Below are 21246 nucleotides of genomic sequence, written 5' to 3' on the forward strand. Positions count from 1 at the left end.
CGGATGAGGAGACGCCGCCGTCCCCGCTGCTCCTTCGGGGTGGAAAAGGCCAGGACATCCTGCTCAGGGGAGGGGATGTGGACTGAGCAAAGCCATCTGTGTGAGTGTGAGAGTGTGTGTGGTTCAACTCCCCACATGAACCATCTCCGGTGAACCAGCAGAACCAGTGCGCCGCTTGGCCCGAGGGAGCCTGACATCACACTTTCAGATACAGTCTGTGCCACCCACCCACACACACACAAACACACACACTTCAAAGCAGCCTCTGTTTACACATCAATTAGAAAGAATCAAGTCCAAGTCTGATACACACACCAACACACACAAACACACTTGAAAGTATGAGGCGTTTACATGCCACAGACGGTGCCATGTGTGCAGACAGAGCACCTGGCTGGAGCATGACGAGGCGGCCACCTGATCAAATAGGCCACATAATGGACGACAATAGGCGGCATTGACATGGGCTCCTCTCACCTGCACAATAAATCCAAAAATTTCACTGCGGAGCATCACAATGCACCCTCAGACAGAAACAGTCTGCCCAATCTAAAATTAGACCAACGATCTGGCCGCCACATATCAAGAACTACCAACAGGGGGCACAGCCAAGGCTTCCATTGCTTCTCATATTAATTTCTATTGAAAAACAATTTAAAAAAATATTTTGTGGCGTCTGTAGGTGCCACCTATTGAGGATTGGTCACATAGGTTAACAAAGTCACAACGTTCAGATATCAGCCATACACATAAGTAATATAATGGAACTCACTGTCACACAAGTCGCTAACTGGATGGGCGGAAGCTGCACAAAAAAATGTGTTGTTTGTTTTCAGGTGTAATTGAATAAACCTGTGGGAGTGAGAGCAGGTACACAGGAGAGTCAACATTTCTATCAGGGATGAAACCTTGGCGCTGCGATATGAGATGGCGAGCATAAAACATTTATGAGCAGCTACATCCGCTCTCAGTGTGGGTATATAAAGCAGCGAGGCCCACGGTCTTATAAGTAGAATAGCACCTGTTTATTTGACACTTGCCTTCGTGTATTACGACACTTCCAGCCGACTGAGCACGCTACACTGCAGCTCGGTGGCTGTATATCAATGAAAGAAATCAAAAGACAAGAAATGTCTTGTGGGGACAATTAGCAAACATGATAGTTCTTATTATAACAGCTATGAAAACATGAATTACACAGTTAATTCATGAGCAGGAGGGGAGGAAGTAGTTCTGTGTACTTTGACAGCATTTTTTTCTGCATAACAACACTTGGACATAACAGCTAACTTCTTCTCTGGTTAAAAATAGAAGAGAAATGTAGACTTTGTGGGCTGTGGTGACCATACTGTTCAATGGCTCAAAAGTGGGATGACCATTTAAAGTGGGTGTGTCAAACATGAGGCCCGTGGGTTGAAACCGGTTTGACTGTTACAGATCTGTTTTACCAGTCAGGTCCACTCAAGATGAAATTAGGCTGAATATGGACCCTGAGATAAAAGGTGCTTGACACCCCTCATTTAAGCTAAATGTCTGGAAATATCTTTAAATGTTTTTTACGATGGGGATTCAGGAGGATTATGCGGCATGGTGGGGTAGTGGTGAGCACTGTTGCCTCAGGATAAACACGTCATGATATTCTGTGCAGTTTTCATCTTCTTCCTGTCCTCAGATTCCTCCCATAAAGTAAAGACAAGCTTGTGAAGTGACCTTTGCTGGATGTAAATGAAAGACAGTAATGAACACACACCCAGTCTGTGACTCCTGAAAGTCAGAGCACTGCGCATTCCTGACAGCGATATGACCAAAAAGCATGCAGGATTCAATGTGCCTAATTGCATCAGACGTAGTAACCCTGCAGTTGGGAAGTTTGAGAACAGGTTTCATAACATCGGTATTACTGACTCATGACACTGCCATTTACGCTAATTCCCCCGTTTTTGAAATTGCACTCTGGGAAAAAAAAAAAAATTACATCTGTCATTGATCCAACAACCCCAGAGATGTTCATTGCTGTCCTACACTTGAGGAGGCTTAAATAAACTGTTCATAGTATAAAGCCTTTTATTTATTAGGCTCAACTTCTTCAGTGGAAAAGTTGGGATATTATGGTTCAAGTCAGAATTTATGTTTTGTACAGAGAGGTGTTGACAGGCTAAGCATACTGGTCTACATTAGGGGTGCCAAACATAAAGTGCATGGGCCAAAACTGGTCCGCAAGAGGCTCCAATGTGGTCCGGTAAACCGCAAGTTTGTCACAAATTTCTTAAGAGACACAACAACACTGAGACCTGAGCTGAGATGTCGATGATGCTGACATAGAAGCTAACAAACTAGCATTAGCCTCAAAGCCATGCGATCAGTTTTTTTTTTTTCAGGTTTTCATTGTATTTTACTCCACAAAATTTCATTCAAATTGGATTTATGTTGAGATTGTAGTAATTTTTTGTCGTAACGGCTTGGTTTTTCCGCTCAAGAATAATTTGGCTGTATGCGGGCCCCTCAATTAAAATGTGTTTGACACCCGTGCGCTAAATCTCTCAATCAACCCGGCAAAGTACGAATCTCCTGTTGTTGTTCTGAAATATTACACAGCTGCACATCAACAAGCACTTTTAATTACAGAGGATTTAAATCATGTGAAAAAACAAAAACTGTCTGATGGGTTCTTGTTTTGCACTTTGTAACCACACCAAAGAAAATGAATGTGAGAGAACTTTCCAAGGGATTACAGAGTGAGGTGCCAGTGGGCAAAGTACCTGCCAAGGACAGCTCAACCAACGGGTGCATGTTGAAGCAAGGGCGTGGGGGGATGGAGAGGGGAGGGGGAGGAGGGAGAAGGCAAGGGGAAAAAGGAGTGAGAGAGATGGGGAGACAAAACAGGAGGGAGTGCTCAGATAGCGCGGCGGTGCGGGGACAGGTCTCCGGGCACAAACTGTGGCCCTCCTGGAAGGACGCCAGGGCTTGTAGTGCAGCTCTATTTTGATAATGGGCCGCAGTATGTGTAAGAGCGTTGGGCTGCAGCCAAGGTACACAGCCTTTTGGTAATAGTTAACAGAGTGGGCAAACACTGGAAGTCAGCAGCATGGAGGTAGGTCAGGGAACTGCAGTGGATGCACCGCCACCGCCGCCGCCCCCCCCCCCCCCCCCCGCCACCACCCGCCCAACCCCACCGTGCTCCGACACAACCCTCCCTCCCCTGTCGCGCTCTTGGCTCGGCTCCTGGCTCTTACGTTTGGACCGGAGCTTTACAAACACGCTGTTGACTTCCACAGAGCTCTCCTCATAAAGAATACGCAGCTGTAAACATCACTGCAACTGCTTTGAAAAAGCAGACTAGTTCGAACTTCATCGGGACCAGGTGAAAAACATCTCCAGCTTCGCTTTTCTTTGGAAGTTATTTCTGTGATTCTTATTAAAATGATGCTTCAGCCTGCAGAAACTTCCATGCATGAACAGGCAATGCTGGAGGACGTTGATCTCAGAGGTTTGGTGGGTTGGTTTTTCTTCATTAACTATAGTTTCTTATGTCTAATTTTCCATGTCACATACTTTGTGCCGACTTCTTCTCTTGTTCGACTGGAGGGATTACGCACTACAGTGAATCCACACACCATCTTGTGGAGCAGAGCACGATTACAACAGTCAACAGGCAAGACAGCTAGCAAATAAATAAAACAAACATCTCTGCAGCAGAATATGGACATCTTTGTGTTGAATTACTACATGCATCTTCATATTTTGCAGACAGCTTGAGGTTATTCTGAAACCGTCTTAATCAGAAGTGTTAATAACATTTTGGTTCAGGCGCCTCAATGCAGCATCTTGAGTGAGTTAAACAGGTAACATAGTGGCATAATAAACTTTAAATAGGTTTTTGTTGTTGTTGATGTGGTGAGGATATTCATGTAAAAATGATCTATATTTCCATCAAGCCAATTACTGCAGGGAGCCAATTTAATGGAATCTTCTAGTACAAAATACAGTGAAATGTAAGAAAAAAAACACTTACAAAACTGCTACATTCTGCATGTTTTTACAAACTCACACTCACAACAGTATCATTTTGAGGCTAAAACTAGTTTTCTAGCAAATCACTGACACCTCAGCTCCGGTCTCAGTGTTTCATTGTGTCTACTAGTTTTTTGCCTACAAAAAAATAAATTAATTAATAATGTTTTCTTTGAAATATTTGAGCATTTGCTTGCTGGTCTGGTGGGCCAGACTGGAGTGTCATGTAGCTGGTTTTGGTCCACGTGCCTTATGTTTGTCAACCCTGGTCTAGCCCATAAATCAGTGGTTTTTAAACGGTGGAGATTAGAGAGCAGCAGAAAAACTCTGGAGGTTAGAGGAATATTTTATTACGCTCATTTAAAATATTTACCCTCAGTTTATATTTCTCTCCTTGAAGTGATAGGAAATAGAGACAAATTAAAGACCTAAAACAGGCTTTAATGCAAAACCATAAGTGTAACTATAGCAGACTATATCTAAAATCTCATATGTCTGATTAGAACATCCAGCTTGTTAAAGAAGAGTAATGTTTAACTGCATCTGGGTTTCAGCAGAAGATAATAATATCCTATGATATGAATACATAACTTCAACATTCAATTCTCAATTTTTAGCAGAGACACTCATCTTGGTGTTATTTATAGAAACATGATATTGGCTGCAACACACTTCTCCTAAAGCCCCGCTGCTTTATTTTCCTATGATTACATATGTGCGTGAAGACTTAACACCCTGGAAAATAATGCTGTGACTCAAAAGTGACATGAGTGGAACAATGTGTCATCAATGCGTCTCGGGCCATTAGCGGCTGACCATGTCACATCTCATTTGGCAGCGATTATAAATGTTATGTTGTTTCTGCGGCCACAATGTCAGCCTGTCTTTTTGGCAAATCTTCATGGTCACAATTGTAGGTGTGCGTGTCTCGTTTTCAGGCAGCTTTCGCGGCCTCAGACGGCCCAAGGACTCGAGAAACGGTAGGCATGTCATTACCCGATCCACTGCCAACCTGCAGCTCTAATCTCAGAGCGAGCAGACCAAACACCAGAAACCACACACAGCTCTGCTTCGGTCTCTCAGAGCCGACTTTCAGGGCCGCTGTGGCGGTAACGCGGCACTAGCCTTAACCTAAGGCCCGGAATACAAAGAGCGACACCATGGTCTGCTTCGCTCGCGCACAGCAATCTGGGGGTTTTAATAGCAGGCTGCGGAGGAACGAGGCCTGGCAGCTGGAGTCACCAACAGACCATCTCAAAGCAGAAGAAAGGCCCGTATGACTCCACGCAACCCTGAAAAACATGCCTCGTTAGCTGCTGAGTGCTGCTTTTTCGGTTGCTTTGAGCGGCTTCCAGAGAGGAGGTTATCAGGTGAACGGCCCCGGTGAGACATCATGGCCCTGTTCGCTCAAATACAGGCTGACTTTTGATCCGCCCACCTGATCCGCTGCACATCAAGGGCAGCTGACATTCAAACATTATCTGGTTTGTTTTTTTTTTGTTTGTTTTTTTAAGTCCAGAATTACAGGAAGCTCACTCATGAAAGTAAATGTAAATACATATGCCATGCAAGGAAGATGTGGATTTTATTCTATCACTTCTCTGAACTGCGTCGGTCTGTGGGCAACGCCATTTGAAGAGAATAATCGGGGAGAAAAACCAACACAGCATGCTTACATGGAGAAAAACAATAAAAGATAGTAACGCACATTTTGAACTAATCCAACGATGAGCTCATTCGTGCTGCGGCTAGCGGCTGGTGTTGGCTGTTAGTGTTGGCTGTGCCGCACTCCAGAGGGTTAACCGTGCAGGGAGTCATCGACTGCCCAGGCCTCTCCCAGAGCCCCCTAAACAGCAGCCTGTCAGCATTCCTGATGGGTGCCAAGGTATTTACTTTGGACAAGAGAGGGAGGCACTGTAAGGGACTGCCTCTAATTAGGAGCAGCCAGTCAGGAGGTCACGGCCAATTGGAACGAGTCTCCTAGAAACGCAGTCCCTCTTTGAGGGTCTGCAGGATGGTCAACCAGGCTCGGTCCAGAGTGGGTTCACTTGGTTTTGGAGCACATAACAAGGTCGGCGTGTGGCAGAGTGGATTCAGTCCGTCCACCTGGTGAGACTGATAAATGGCCAGTCATGGTGTTGTTGGAACTCGGGAGCATTCAAGTGTGAAGTCAACAGAACTCTAACAAAGTTTCACAGTCGATGTATAGATTTATTTCCAGGTCATTACAATTTGTTGGAGAGGTTTGACCAAATACGTATGATTGAAGCAACAAGTCAGCCGGTCATCGGCAGTCCAGATCAGTTCACAGGCACGAGAAAACAGGTCAGCAAGAAGAACCCATCTTTGTGACATGTACATTCATAGCTATCGTCGTACAGTCAGACCATGCAGCTCCAACCGCAGCAAAAGAAAAATACTTAATTATTCACATATACAACGGATATACAGCCAAACTCATTCTCTGCATTCAACTCACAGGCCACCAGTGCACAAATGATGGTTTTCCCACAGAGTTCAAGAGACCCCAACAATCAGTTTGTGTTCTCTCTGGCATGAACACACCAGTGCGATTAAGTAAGGGTTGTGTGTGTTGGCACATAGGTGCCGAAGGAACATGCCTACTCAGATAGAAGCTCGTGGACAATCTCACTCCTGATCATGAAAGTAAATGAGAGTGAGTGTAGCAGCCAGAGATGCAATGAGTCACACGACATCAGGAAGAACTTCAACCTTGTAGTTTTGATTAGAATAAAAACATTTGCAGCCTCGTTTGTTAAAGTGTGCGTGCTGCCACCCAAAGGAATTAACTGGAGCACATCAAGCAGGGGAGTTTACATAACTGATGTTGGAAGCTTTATTGTCTTGCAGGTTTTTGTTCTATGCAACAGTGGAGGATACGTTTTCAGGAAACTTCTGAATCTTATCACACAATGTCATTTCACATGTTAGATTTGATCTAAATGAAATCACTCACTCATCTTAAACACTATCATCAAGGAAGTTCACTGGAGGTGGACAACCTGCATGTTGATCCCTAGTATTGTTAAAGACTGTTAAAGAAGGGGAGCCTGATCAGACAATCAGACTTTCCACAAAGCAAAAAACTTTGGAAATTAATTTCTCTATGAACTAAACAAAAAACAATAACAAAAAAAAAAAAAATCTAATTAAGACACATAGGATGGCCTTTAGAAAGGGGGAGGGGATTTGCAATTTTAGTAACATATTGCGAGCATTGTTCCCCAAAACATAGAATATATACTTACGGTCTTCAACAAACCCATTTGTTTAAATGCTGCTGAAGTACCAGGCACCTTGCACTAAGCAGTATGCTACTAGTATTTTACATTTCAACACAGTCCGTTTATGCCTTTGACTTCCTGAAACATTCAAGAAATGTAAGTAAAGCAGAAGTTGTGGGGACGTCGTCACAGCGAGGTGCACTCCCTTCTCAGATCAGGTGGGAGGAGAGCGAATCCCGGCAAACGATGTCAATTTAGCCAGAGTGTGACACACCGACCAAATCCCTGCAACTGAAGACTTTTCTGAGCCGCAATGTTGAGCGTGCACATAAAATAGGTGCACGTACAGTAGCACCCGAGGCCATGTGACACAGTTCAAATTCTCCCGACAAGTCACATGGGACGTCTTGCCTGAGTGTGTATTCTCAACAAGAAAACTCCCGGAGGGGAGAAAGAGGGAAAGCCTGCCTGCGGAAACAGTCTGGCAGACATTCTCCCTTTTGTCTGATTCAAAAGACAAATTTGAGGGAACAGCCATCCATCGCGCCGGGAGGCATGTGCCTGGATGTATGACGAGCAAGTGGTTCACAGAGCGCTATCATTCACCTCCCAATCAAACAGCAGTCGCAGAGGCAAGCAGCTGCAAAGAGCACAAATACAGCCTTCTATCAGGCCTCAAGTATTTTTCCATTTACACTGTAGCATATTGCTATCGGCCCCCAGGAGAACAACAGTGGACGCTCTGAAAAGTCTCACACAGATCTAATGATCGCTCTTGACTGGGTGTTTTTCACTGTATACACTGCAAATTACAGACGGACAGTAGCAGAGGAAAGGAAACCGACTGTCTCCTGATGGTCTTACAGGGACAGAACTGATTCATAAGCATTTTCTGAAAGACTGGTCCACTTACAGCAAAAATAGCTTTCAAAATCACAACAGACTGATGGGAAATGATACCTTCATTGTGTGGACGGTGATTTATATAAAGCAGACACTATTGAGATCCTGTTTCTTTGTGTAATCTTGTTCCACTGTTTGGAGTTTTATCTAATTTATGTCAAACATACTGGATACTTTCAATCTGTGGATGCTGATGCTTTACATGAAAAATCTTTTACACTAGGAGATTACTACCGTGAGTCGTTCATTGAATATACACACTTTTCTAAGGTTGGTGCTGCATGATAATGACTTTGTTTGACAGTGCTATAAACACATGGGTGAGTGCACCAACGTAAACACTGTAACTGGAGGATTTTTCACCAGTATTTCCACACAGAACACAATATTAATGATCAAAACTAGATTTTCACCTCAAATACGCAAGTTGTCTTGAATTTGATTAATAAAAGAAGAGGTTATCGAGATACTTTTTCCCGGTATAATGTTGTTTTAAGCATTTAATAAAAAAATAGATGGAGCAGAAACGGTTAAATGATTTACACAACGATGGAGTGAAAGCATTTGAGATGTTCTACCTCGGAAGCAGTTTTAAAAAAGTTGTGCTTTCAGTGGCTCCGAGCACCGTTGTTGTGTGAATCTTTACGCTCTGGAGACCTGTTGGTTGTTCGTGGTTTTGATAGCAGAAATTCATCAATTCATCCATTATTGCAGATTAGAAAATTGATATGAAACGTGACTCAAAGCCACGACCGGAGTCGAATCGTGGTTCTGTGAGTCCATCGGCCTTTAAGGACAAACATCCTCCAATACCAGCGGCTCCAGAAATAAGAGTTGTCTCCGCTGGCTCTCACATATTTGATGCAGAGGGGAGTACACGCAGCCACCTGACTCCACTTATGCACAGACTAACACTAACACAGGCATGATGGGTGGTCTGTGGCCTTCAGGAAAGTGACAATGTGTATTACAGTTCTGAGAGGCCAAAGTTGAAAGCAGCCGGTTTCAACATGCCTCCGACCACTTTACTGCTGCCTCGTTGTTCACCGCGAGACTGAGCCACTCCGTCTTTGTCGTAGTAAAATGTGACGATTGTATTCAGCGCTGCTAATTCAATTATGCTCTGCATGAACAGGGGAGCATGAGGACCATTATCAAAACCAACACTGAAGCCTTTCTGGGAAAGAAGGCAAAAAAGAAAGAAAGAAGCAGGTCAAAAACAGGACATGTTGTTTGTTGTTTGGAAGTGACCATGTGACTTTGTGAGACATAAAGCTTTTTTTGTCGGCTGCGCTATCTGCCTGGATCTGGGGTTACAATATGGCTTTTGTAGTCAAGCAGCATTGAAAGATCTAAGTCACTTTGATCCCGTTTAATAGAGTTTGGTAAATGATCTCAGTATGGGAGCTCCGCCTTCACACACACACACACACGCTCACAAGGACTCACTCATGCTTACACACACACACACACACACAAACAAGAATGAGACGCTCACACAGGTGAAAGCGCTTCCTCCTGCGGATGGTTGATCCGTGCGATCAAGCAGAAAAGCAGTAAATTTGCTCCAGCTCTTCACATCCTGCTTCTCCACAGTATCACTCTGCGGCTCCGATGTGAGTACGCTCAAATGCCTGAACATGGTGTACACACATAGTTTCCAGCTTGTCATAGAGAACCCAAACAACTTAAAATGAAATGACTTTTCCTGGGACGTGTTTACTCACTGTAGTCAAAGCGGCAAGCACAAAGCTGTTTAAAAAGAAAAAAAAAATGTCTGCAAGAGTGACTACAGGAGCCGCAGGGAGTCGGAGAGAGGGAGGGAGTTTGTCAGACAGCATTTATCTGTGGTATGGTGATGACTCTTTTCCTCCAAGCTCTCAGCAAACTGAGCGCTTCCTGCCTTTTGAGTACATGTACCCATTTTTGTCCTTGAAACTGAAGCACATGCAATGAATTACAACCGTTTTAAAGAGCTGTCAAGAAACAAGAGAGGAGCTGGTGAGAGGAGACGAGGTGAGGAGGAGGAATTCGGAGCAGCAGCGCTGCCGCGAGAGAAGAGGAGCGAGGCGGGCAGCGAAATGAAAAAGTGTAGAGAGGCGTCGCCGGCTTTGATGTTGGCGGGAGCAGGAAGGTCTGCAGGCGAGGGAGAAGTTATGAGCGACTGACTTCAGGAGAAGAGGAGTCGCTGCTGACTGACGACACGAAGTCCACAGTCCACACTGATTCTAAGCACCGCCTGGATCTGCACCATGTGTTTATTTACGCTCATCTAGTCCACAAAGACATTAAAGAACGGCTCCTCTTGATCTAGCTGCCACACATTCAGAACTATAGCAGCGTTTACACCCAGTATGCCGAGTGAACAAATCTGGCCCTGCACCATGTGCTTATTCATGCTAATTTAGTAGACACACATCACGAAGAACTGGTCTTTTTGATCCGGTTGTGGCAGATTCAAAATTACTTTCCCGTGCAGCCGCCACAACGTTTACACAGCAAGTGTGCTAGCACTGATCTGCACACCCCTGGGTGTGTTGATCCTCAAATGAAGGGCGTAATCGGGCACTTATTGTTGCATTACTAACGCACGTCAGCTGAAAGTACTGTGCTTTTAATTAGCAGCGCTAGACTCCTTAGAAGTTTGAAAAAAAAAAAAAAAACAACTAAAGCTGGAATGCAATACGCACATTAACACGCTAACATGTCGCTATTCGTACCGCACAGTAAATCTCAGTTTTGTATTAAAATGAGGAAGTCATTTCTTTTCTTTGTGGTTTCATTAAACTGACAATTTTGTTTTTCCCTGGGATCACATTTGTTGAGGCATGTTTTAAAAAAACGAATTCCTCGCCTAAAACAACCTTTAAATCGGATAATTCTTTAATTGGATATCTGTAAAAGACTGTCTACACCAGCGGTGTCAAACATAAGGGCCGTGGGCCAAAACCAGCCAGCAAGAGGCTCCAATCGCAAACATGAAAGCTTGTTGCTCAAAGCAATGCTGTCAGGCTGAGTTAGGAAAAAAAATATTTATAATGCAACAGCTATAAGAGAAGTTTTAGGATATTTCACAGCATTGTGCGTCAGAAGTTTTCATTAAAATTATCTTTTATGTTGAGATTGTGGTAATTTTCAGTAGCAATTGCTTGGTTTTGTGAAAATAGACATTTTAATCACATATAACTCTGCATCACAATATAGAGAAACTTTAAACTTCAAATTTCTCTCCCAACCTTTCACCTGGGGGAGAATACAGGACAGATAAAGCCCGGTCTCCCGGCAGTAGCAGTAGAATTGTCAGGACCCTATGGTACAATTGTCATCTGTTGCAACCGGGTTCTCTGTAAATCTCTATAAATGTGGCCTTGATCCCCGGGGAAGGGATAGCTTGGCCTCCACAGCCGCTATGGATCAGCAGGCTTTCCTCTGTACTCCCAGTGGATCGGTTTCAACTGGAAAGAGACAGGTGCTTCACTTGACCTGAGCTGTCAGGACGAATTCAGAAAGGTCGCGCGAGATAGACATCTCGCCGAGAATGCAGAAATGCAGCGGTATCCTCGACCGTTTAACCCGCAGACATTTCACATAATTGAATTCCTCTGACCCCTGAAAGCACAGCGGCCCCACCTGGCCCGGTGTCAGGTGCGGCGCCTTCAAAGGGAAGCCGACGCACTTTTATAGTCGGCGGTGACTCACTTGCGCTCCATTGTAATGGATGCGTGGCTGCAGAACGGCACGACTTCAGAAGCGCGGCGTACGTTTTGCTGCTGCTGTAGCGGTTTCTCGGGGGGACGCGCAATAAAAGTAACCCGGAATGAAGAGCCGCACAAAGCCTGTGTCATTAACATCTGAGTGTGTGTGCATTTCAAGTTTTTCCACCACTCTGTCTGAGACCACTGAAGTGTGTGAACGTGAAAGTGCACATAAACACGGTGGTCACAGAGGCCTGGCTTTAATGTGATATTTGGTGAGACTGTTTGTTTCTACTCCGCTGTTCTCTCCGTTTCTGCTTCCCTGCCCGTACATCCCGTCATAGCGCCTTTACCGTAGAGCACTGCGCTCAGCAGGGGAGTGTCCATGCATGCTCTCCGTGAAGAGTGTGTTGCAAGAAAAAAAAAAAATGGAATTAAGTGTGCATTTCCTTTGTGAACGTAGCGGGAGTGGCTGGATGAGTGTGGCAGCGATCGCAGAGGAGTGTACTTCGAAGAAACAGACAGCGTCCTGGGTTATTTGTACGAGGAGAGCCATGAAAGGAGGACAAGAATGTGTTGTGTAACGTTCAAGAATTCCAGACTTGGTCTAATGGCTAAAAAAGAAGGGGGCCGGCAGGATTAAGAGATTTGCCATGTTTTCCCTACCTGCCTCTCCCCTACTTGCCCTCAAAAACATCTCCGCAGTCATCTCTGGTGGAAGAAGGCGGATGGGACAGCGCTACACAGGCCCTCGCTTCCTGTGCTGCAGGCTGAACGCTTCGGTCAGATCCCTATTCAGGAGAAGACATTAGCTCGTCCCATAGCCTGGACACGCGTGGGTGGGGGGGTCTCACTGGGGGAGGGAGATGGTAGAAGAGCCATGGAAGCTTAAAATCACCATCATATTGAATTGAAGGTTTCAAAGAAAAAAAAATCTTCAGATCTGTACAACTCTAGCCAAATAATAAATAATCCCTGTATGAACAGCACAGAGCATGTTTCTTATGTTATTTGAAAGTTGGCGTTTGTCCCTGAATGGCCTCATTTTCTGCACAAACAGCAGTTAATCACAGGAAAGTCAGCAGTTCTTTAAACGGGCGCCGCCGCACAGCGAAAGGGGAAATTGTGAGCTTATGGCGATTTCATTCATACTTTCATGTAACTGCCAGTGTCGCCCGAGGGTAGGCGGGAGGGGCGGGCACGTGACCACAAGCACCGCCGCTTATGTCGAGGTCTCATATGGCGCCCATACTGGTGGCAGCTTCGCGTGCCAGGCGTGAGCGTCACGAACGCGAAGCGAGGCTTGCGGCAGACTTCAGAGCTGGAACCGTCCGCCGTTAATGTGCCGTTAGAGAGACGCGAGAGGTCAGCGGAAGAATCCGCTGGCCAAATGTGGGGATCTATCACATGGAGCACTTCACACACAGAAGGATATAGGAAGCAGCATGCATGGTTTCACACTGGATCCCAAGAACCACAGAGGACACCTGTGCACTTTGTGAAGCGTTTCTTACCTCTAATATGAAGTAATGAAATGTGCTCATAGACGATGGTTATCATGTGATTTTGAGCACGCACAGCGGTTCAAATGGCAGAATAACATCCATGAAGCCCAGAGATCACATCCACCCAACAATATTCTACCTTAGCCTTGTGCTGAGCAGCTTTTCCTGTATTCTCAGAATTATTCATTGATAACATTTCCCAAATTCTTTTCAATTTTATACGGAGACATAATGTCAGTTTCTTTTTTTAAAACACCATTTTCCAGCCATGTTTCACAGAGTGATGAACCTTTCCTCAACTTTGATAAACAGAGTTAAAACAATATCCACAAGACAGCATTTAATTTTCCATTCTTCTATTGAGCTACAAGGCGCTGCGAGGCAGCGAGAAGCCCGGAGGAGCCCTGGACGGGCCGTTATCGCATCCAGGGAAATGGGAAGCACGGACAGGAAACCCAGAGGGAGGGGGAGGAGAGGGCCCATATGGGAAGTGCAGTGTAAACAGTCTCGGCTTTTAATCATCCCGGCTCACGTTCGGAACTGGACGCACTTTGATGTTCTCCCTCAGCGCCCCCTCCGCCCTCCCATCCCTCAATCCCAAACGGCCCGCACTAAGAGCCAGTGAGGGGCGGGAGGACACATGGTCATACTGGACTCGGAGCTTCAGTAGTTTTTTGGGGGGGTTTTGTAAGAGAAAAAGAGAGAATAAGAGTGAGAAAGGAGAGAGGGAAGAGGAGGCCTTTGGTACCTTGGGGGACACTGAGAAGGGCGTTGGAAGAATGTGAAGTGGTACATAGTTAACTAGTATTCAGCCGACTGTCGACCAGCCTTAATTACAGCTGACGTATTCTAGGGACCTCTCAAAAGGTCAATTCAACATTCCAAAAGGCAAAGAACGAAAAACTACAAAAAGTAGCAAAGAAAGGAAATAAAGTCAAGATGACTTCAAGTGAAAGGGGGTGGGGTTCATTTAATTGGGTGCTGGGACTGGTAAGAGGATAACCTCCATCCTCTGCCTGTGGAATGAGGAAAGTTCAACACAGCAGTCCTCTCCAGTGGAGGCCTACTGATGAACTTCTGTGGTTCTTGAGCATCAATCTTAGGCCCCCCCTTGACAACATTTTCAAGGGAAAACGCAAAACTTCGTTGTGCTTTGGGTGTGAAAAAAAAAAAAAACAGTGCTTGGAGCCACTGAAACGGCAACTTTTTGGAAAGTGGAGCAAAAACGCTCAGACTGTGTCTTTCTGAAAATGTTTGTGTTCCATGCAGACGGTGGAGCTGCTGCTACTGTGCATCACAGCTGTAGAAAATAGACTCCTGCACATGTGGGAGTAGATGGATAATAATGTTTGCCTCCAGAGCATCGTGAATCCCAGTACATATTCTCCTGGGACTTAGTAGTTTTATAGATTGAGAGTGACCTATAACAGTAATCCAACATGGTCGCCTGTCCATACAAATGTCTGTTTTTAATGTGTACAGCGTATCGTTCACAGAGCGCCTGTATGTAATTCCAAAAACAAGCAACACAAAAAATGATACATGAATTGATGCAAGTCGATTCCATAAAATCATACGAGATACATCTGATGTGAGGCAGAAACCGTAAAATCTGTTACAGCAACTTCCCAGCTTTCATCCCTCTCATCCACCGGAGGACATGAACATAAAGCGGGACCGTAAAGCCGCCTGCAGAGGCAGCGAGGGCCTGTTCCAACAGGCCTGAGCTACAACAAAAGAGCATCTCGCCGCATAACACCAAGTCTCTGCACTGCGAGAGGAGCCTGGGAAGAGAGTCCAAACTATACCTTCCAAACCTCAGACATGACCACAATAAGCAGTCTGACGAAAAAAAAAAAAAAAAAAAAAAACGTACAGAACCAGAGGGGGGTATCATCATTCTGACTGTGGAAAAAGTGTTAAAAGTTAAAAATAACATTTTCCTTCACTTGTAACAAAAACACAGGAGCATATCGAATGTGCATTCTCAATAAGCTCCTCTGCAAACTGTTCAAGGTTTGAAGTCCATTGGTAAAACATAAAAAAAGTGGAAATCCCAGAAAGGTACAAGTGCCTTTGAACTCAGCAGCTCTGCAAAATCCATCTGTAACAAGTCAACATCTCATACCGACACATTAAAGTCAGATCAGCTTCAACCGAAGAGACGAACCAGCAGCAGCTTTCCAGACTAATGCAGGCCTTTCTCCACCAAGACGGCATGTAAATCCTTATCAATTACGACAGCATCTGGCTCGCCATTCACAAAACCTCCCACACCTGGTGAGTGAAGAGAGACAAGATCCTACAGTGCCTCAGATCTGTCATCCCGTTTCTTCGGAGACGGTAAATAAATCGAGAGGCGCGTTTTTATGGCCGGGAACCCTAAATGTGCACATATTTGACATTTGCAATGTGATGGTATGTTTTTCTTAAACTAAACAGTCAAAACTCTTTGCCTAAATTATAGGTTTACATGGGCCTCAACATGATCTAACAGTCTTCAGCCACACCTTGATATTAAGTGTGTTGGGAGAGACTCACATTGCCAAAAATAGTTAGTGCAAAACAAAGCTGTCGCCTTAGTGAAGATCCACCTAGAAAAAGTTGGCAACCTCAACCAAGCCACTGTTTTCCAGCAGCGAGTAAAAATAGACTGAAAACAAACTAATTACACCTGTTTGCCATCACTGTTGTGAGAGGAATTTGAGTGTGGGATCATGAGCGGATCGCTCAAAGCAGTGGTCACTACGGTATTTGTGAAGGCAGCTGACCACACGTGCAGGTGGTTCGGTCCAGCAGTCACTCTGCAGAGATGGGATAGTGTGTTCAAATCAATTTTCAATACTTGGCGGATGTGGGTTTGTTATTCCTGTCATACTGTACATGGCACTGTGCACAGACTGGAGTGGAGCTCATAAGGCATGAGAGTATTTTATCGGTGTGTAGAGTGACTTCAGGGGCTGCACTCTCACCTGATGGGTTTGAATATAGGCCCAGTTTGCATGTTCTCGCTGCTTGTGCAGGTACTCAAATATCTTCCCATATTTCAAAATCATGCAACTGGATAACTGATTGTTTCTCTCTTCAGACCAGGGATAAGGGATCCTGGTTCTGGAGTCCTGCATGCTTTCTATGTTCCCCTGCTCCAACACACCTGACTCTAATGAAGGCTTCATGGTGCAGCTCTGCAGAAAGCCTGATAATGAGCCAATCATTACAGCCAGGTGTGTTATAGTGAGGGCACTTTGAAGCTGTGCAGTGTGTCCTACTTTCACACAGTATATCTGATCCAGCAGTAAATACACAAACTCCACTTATATAAAGTGTTGTAGAGCCGATGGGCAATGGAGTGACCCCCTGCAGCACGGCAGCTGCAGCTGACATCAGGTGTGCAGGTGAGTTTGTGCATTAAAATAGGAAAACCAACTTTACCTGCATGAGTTTTCCCTCCGCTTTGCCGGCGCTTCCTCCCACGAACAGCCCTTCCAAAACGATGGGCTTCCCGGTGGGCTCCTTGATGAGTGTCACCTTGATGACCGCTCGGAGGGCCGGCCGCTCGGACTCCAGGACCGGCTGGCCCACCACCACCTGCAGGGCCGCCATGAGCAGCCACGGCCACGGCCAGAGCCCGGCCAGGCGCCGCGGGGGGACGGTCATGGCCTCGGCTGCAGCGGCGGTGCCCGGCCGCACATGGTGGACGATCAAAGCAGGCAAGCACCGCGGATCAGCAAAAAAAAAAAAAAAAAAGAACAAAATACCCAGGAGGAGGAGGCGATAGAAAATGTAGATTTATACAGGTACACACATGCACGGGTCCCGACGTCTCCCTTTCTGCCTCGGTGATTATTGCTGAACAGATACAATCCAAACTTTTAAAGCTGCAGGACTTCCATCACAAATCACGCGTGAACGTCCTGAAACTTCCATCCAGCACCAGAGTCAACAATCGGGCTCGGACGCGGTGCAGAAGTGCGCAGTTACGCACGACGGATGCACAACGTGAAGAAGCAAAGCGAAACGAGCTCCAATGAACTTTTTATCCAGTGTCATTAGAGGTGGTGGTGGTGGAGCCCTGCACGCTCCACTGCACAGTGTTGTGTCAGATCTTCAATTGTGCATTTGTTTGCAACACAAATCACACACACACAGGAACACGCAACATATGTCCTCATTTGTAGCGTGTTTGCGTTGTGGCACAAACGGTGTATCCTCTCCGAGAAGGACAGGTCCTGGAAACAGTGTATCCGTGTCGGTGGACGGTCACAGGGAGGAGGAGGGGGGGAAGACGACAAGCTTTAGATCACAGCTCTCAACAAGTTGCCGAAGCTTCCGATCACATTTTGCGCGCAGGTTGACCGTGCGTCGGATGGCTGCGCCACTTTTTCTGCGTAAATCCAGCGGGGAGGCACGCGAGCCGCGGCGTGAACTTCAAAGGCTGAGCTACAGGTTGCCGCTGCGGAGCCACACGGCATGCTGGCGGCCAGAGAGGCTGGGAAAGATCAAAAAATAATCCTCCGAGAAGCTGTTAAAGACTGAACCACTTATTAACCGGAGCCGGCAGATCAAACCGCGTCTGGAACTTGTGTAACAGAGCCGTCAACTCATTTAAACCCGCATGAAAAAATAAAGAAAAAAAAACCAGAGGGCTTTCCCCGAGTTCAGAGAAATCAGACCCGAGTCTCCCGAGAATTCCCAAAAGGCGCTAATTATCAACGGAGAAGAAACGCCGCAGAAAGTTTAGTGTGAATGCGGTCCAGCCTCCTCGTGGTGTCCATTGACAGTGGGTTGAGTGTTGTAGAGAGACACGGCGTCCACAAAGTTTACCTCCCGGACTGAGCGTCCTCCCCCGGGTCCTCATTGACAGGCTCTACCTGCTCACTGCGCTGCGTTCAGGAGCCGCGGGACAAACGAGTCGCTCCTCACCAAGCGCCACACACCTGGTGAATTCAACTGAGACTTTATTTTTACTGTTATGATTGATAATACACTTCAGTCGGTATTTTATCCTGTATGAAGTCACGTTTGCTCATCTTTATTCATTAATTTGCAAATCCTTCAACATATACATAAAACTACCTCAATATTTGAAAACAGGTTTTCCAGAACCCGTTTAAAAACACTTACTTTTGAATATGTCCGAAGCTTTTAACGAGCACATGAAGGCAGCATGAGACCTCGAGGGCGGAGCAGCGTGTTAAAAGCAGGCGAGTGGCGCCCTCTAGTGTCCAAACAGGTCATCAACATGCCATACAGCAGAGCACTGCATTTATCTTCAATTTATTAACACTTCAACCAGTAAATAATTTAAACATGACAGTAAAACCTTTTAAAACAGCCAAAAAGGAGCTGCTACCACTCAACAAGAACAAGGAAATAAAGTCGATTATGCATTTTTCAAATGTTCTTTTCTTTGAACAAGTGGTGAAGTCTGTTTTCAGTACAGTTTCTGAGCATGCAAAACACAAAGTTGATGCTTTGCACAGCAGTAAAAACCATGTTAAGACTTTAGAATGAAATGTGATTTGTTAAAGGAATCACAGACTAAACATTTAGGGTCATACTGTACACAGAAGATATAGACATGAACAGCTGTAAAAATGCACAAGCTCAGTTAAAATCTATTGGAATGTCGCCATCAAAAGTTCCGTTAAATTTACTTCCCTAAAGCCTTTTTTTTTTTTTTTTTTTAATTGCTACTGTAAAAGTTCTAAAATAAGATTTGATCTGAACACAGAAACAATGAATTGCTCTAATGAATGAAGACATCCAGACATGAACTGGACTCCCTGTCACATCTGAAGCAGCTGAAAATGAGAAATATAAGCAGCTGTCAAAGAAGATGGAGATCTTATGATTGTGTTGTGTGAAGTTTTAATCATGTCTTACCTACAGTTCAGCTGTCTCACTCCTGACTGCATTCCTGTTTAACCTCGCCACACAACAACTCTGAACGACTGCCAGAATCCTTTGCAGAGCAGAGAACCACAGTGATAAAATAATGATTACTAGTTTATATCGGCTGTCTAAACATATGACTATGCTTTGTTCATCAGAGAGAGCATTTAGGTCCTTCAGGTTTTCTACGACACGGAGCTTCACATCAATGATCACATCTTGGGGCACCTGCTCAGGAAGTGCAGTCCAACAGTCGTCCTGCTCAGTGGGAACGGTGCAGACAGGCTTAGGAGCGGATTCATCAGAGCTGCTGCTGGTGCCACCGGTGTTGGAGGACAGCTCTGGATCATGTAGGCTCTCCACTTGAACCAGGCGGTTAGTGAGAGGAGTCTGCATTCCCTCTTCTGTAATCTGGAAGAAACTATTCGGGTCGATGCTGGATTTCCTCGCATCCTGGGATCCCCTGTTGTGGACATCTTTGCTGGAGTCAGCTTGATCCATTGAGTGTGTCTGAAGATGCACTGTCTGAAAGAGGGAAAGGACGAGACGTGAGAGGCATTTAGGCGGCGTAAACATCACTGGGACACGGAGAACACAACATTTAGGTATAATAGCAGCAACATGATGACAGGGACTGAAGTTAATATTAAAAGCAAAAACACATGGTAAATACTGTATGAAGTGTGTATGCGCAGAGCTTTCATCAGCCTTCAGAGAACTGCTCAACCTTTCCACAATGTCACTCCAAAACTCAAAATGACATTCTGTCTGACTCTAATGGAACACTTTGAATAATAGCGTATTTCCTCCAGTATATGTTGGCAGTAGAAAAGGAAGCTTTTCTTCATGACGCTCCATGGTACAATACGCCGGAAGAGTTAGCTGCTGGTGGAGCTGCAGGGGTTAAGCGGTGACAGGTAACGCTCGCTGCTCTCAGAAGGCGTCACGTGGAGGAAAGCCGAGATGACTCCTCATAACTGCGAAGAGTCATCTCAGCAGCCTGGGCAGCCACTCTGAGGGCGGATTGGATTACCTTTTTCCCCTGTTTTTAATCCCTTTCAGCTGCTGAAAGCAGCAGTTTTACCGTTAGTAAGAGCATTCCCCCACCGAGTGGCAGATTTGTGTACATTTAAACAAGCGGCATATCCGCCGTAACTGTAAATTCACTTATGTAGCACATTCTGACTCCTTTAGAGGTGCTTTACACGCTCAGCTGCGTTCACAGAGCTGCCATGCAAGGTGTTCAACCTGCACTGGGAGCAAATGAGGGTCAGCGTCCGTCCTCAGGGCCTCCTGGCACACGGACAGGAGGAGATGGATATCAAAGCGCTCACTTGAGCATTAAAGGACAACCTGCTCTGCATCTCAGTCACAGACACATCTAATTTATAATTTAGTGATATGGGATTTAATCAGTTCTTCAGTAATATGAACCATATTATGTGAGTGGAGTGCAGAGAAAAATGAATGAATAAAGTCATGATCTGATTTTGATGATGTTTCATAGACCGTGTCTCAATCACAGTCTGTCTGTGCAGGATTATTATATTTTAACCGTATCATATATAAGAATCTAAAAGGAGCCTTTTCATTCTCTTCAAGCTCTTTTGGGTGTGTGTCTCTGTGTGTTTGTCCTGTCCCGGCTGTAATCTGCCTCCACCCAGTCATCTGGGATCAGATCCAGCGCCGTGTGCCCCGGAGCTGGATAAAGATGTGCAGCGTATGAGCAGATGGATGGACGGAGTGAACGGAGTGAACGCACGGCTCTTCACCTACCTGGACATGCTCCTGGACAGAGAACATGCTGCTCGGGAGGCCACAACGATATGGAGGGGAGAAGTCACTCACTTAAGGAAGAAAAACAGGGTTTTGATGTTAAGCGGTGTCTGAAGTCAGGTTTCTACTGATCAAAACGGTTCAATATTCAGATTTTTGTTCAAGCACTTTTTAGTCAATTCAGATGCAACTTTTTTTAAGTTTCTCCCTTGTCCC

General features: G+C 45.4%; 1 protein-coding gene across 2 annotated transcripts in view; it reads right to left on the minus strand.

Annotated features, from left to right (window-relative positions):
- Nucleotides 1-17094, minus strand: part of rnf43 (ring finger protein 43) — an 86588-nt gene extending 69494 nt beyond the window's left edge. For both annotated transcript variants that reach the window (XM_030101586.1, XM_030101585.1), the window contains exon 1: nt 16792-17094. In XM_030101586.1, coding sequence (XP_029957446.1) covers nt 16792-17016 — 225 coding nt within the window. In that variant the 5' untranslated portion in view covers nt 17017-17094. The remainder of the gene's footprint in view (nt 1-16791) is intronic.
- Nucleotides 17095-21246: the final 4152 nt, after the last annotated feature.

This window comes from Salarias fasciatus, chromosome 10 (assembly GCF_902148845.1).
Source record: "Salarias fasciatus chromosome 10, fSalaFa1.1, whole genome shotgun sequence".
In the NCBI taxonomy this organism is placed as follows: Eukaryota; Metazoa; Chordata; class Actinopteri; order Blenniiformes; family Blenniidae; genus Salarias; species Salarias fasciatus.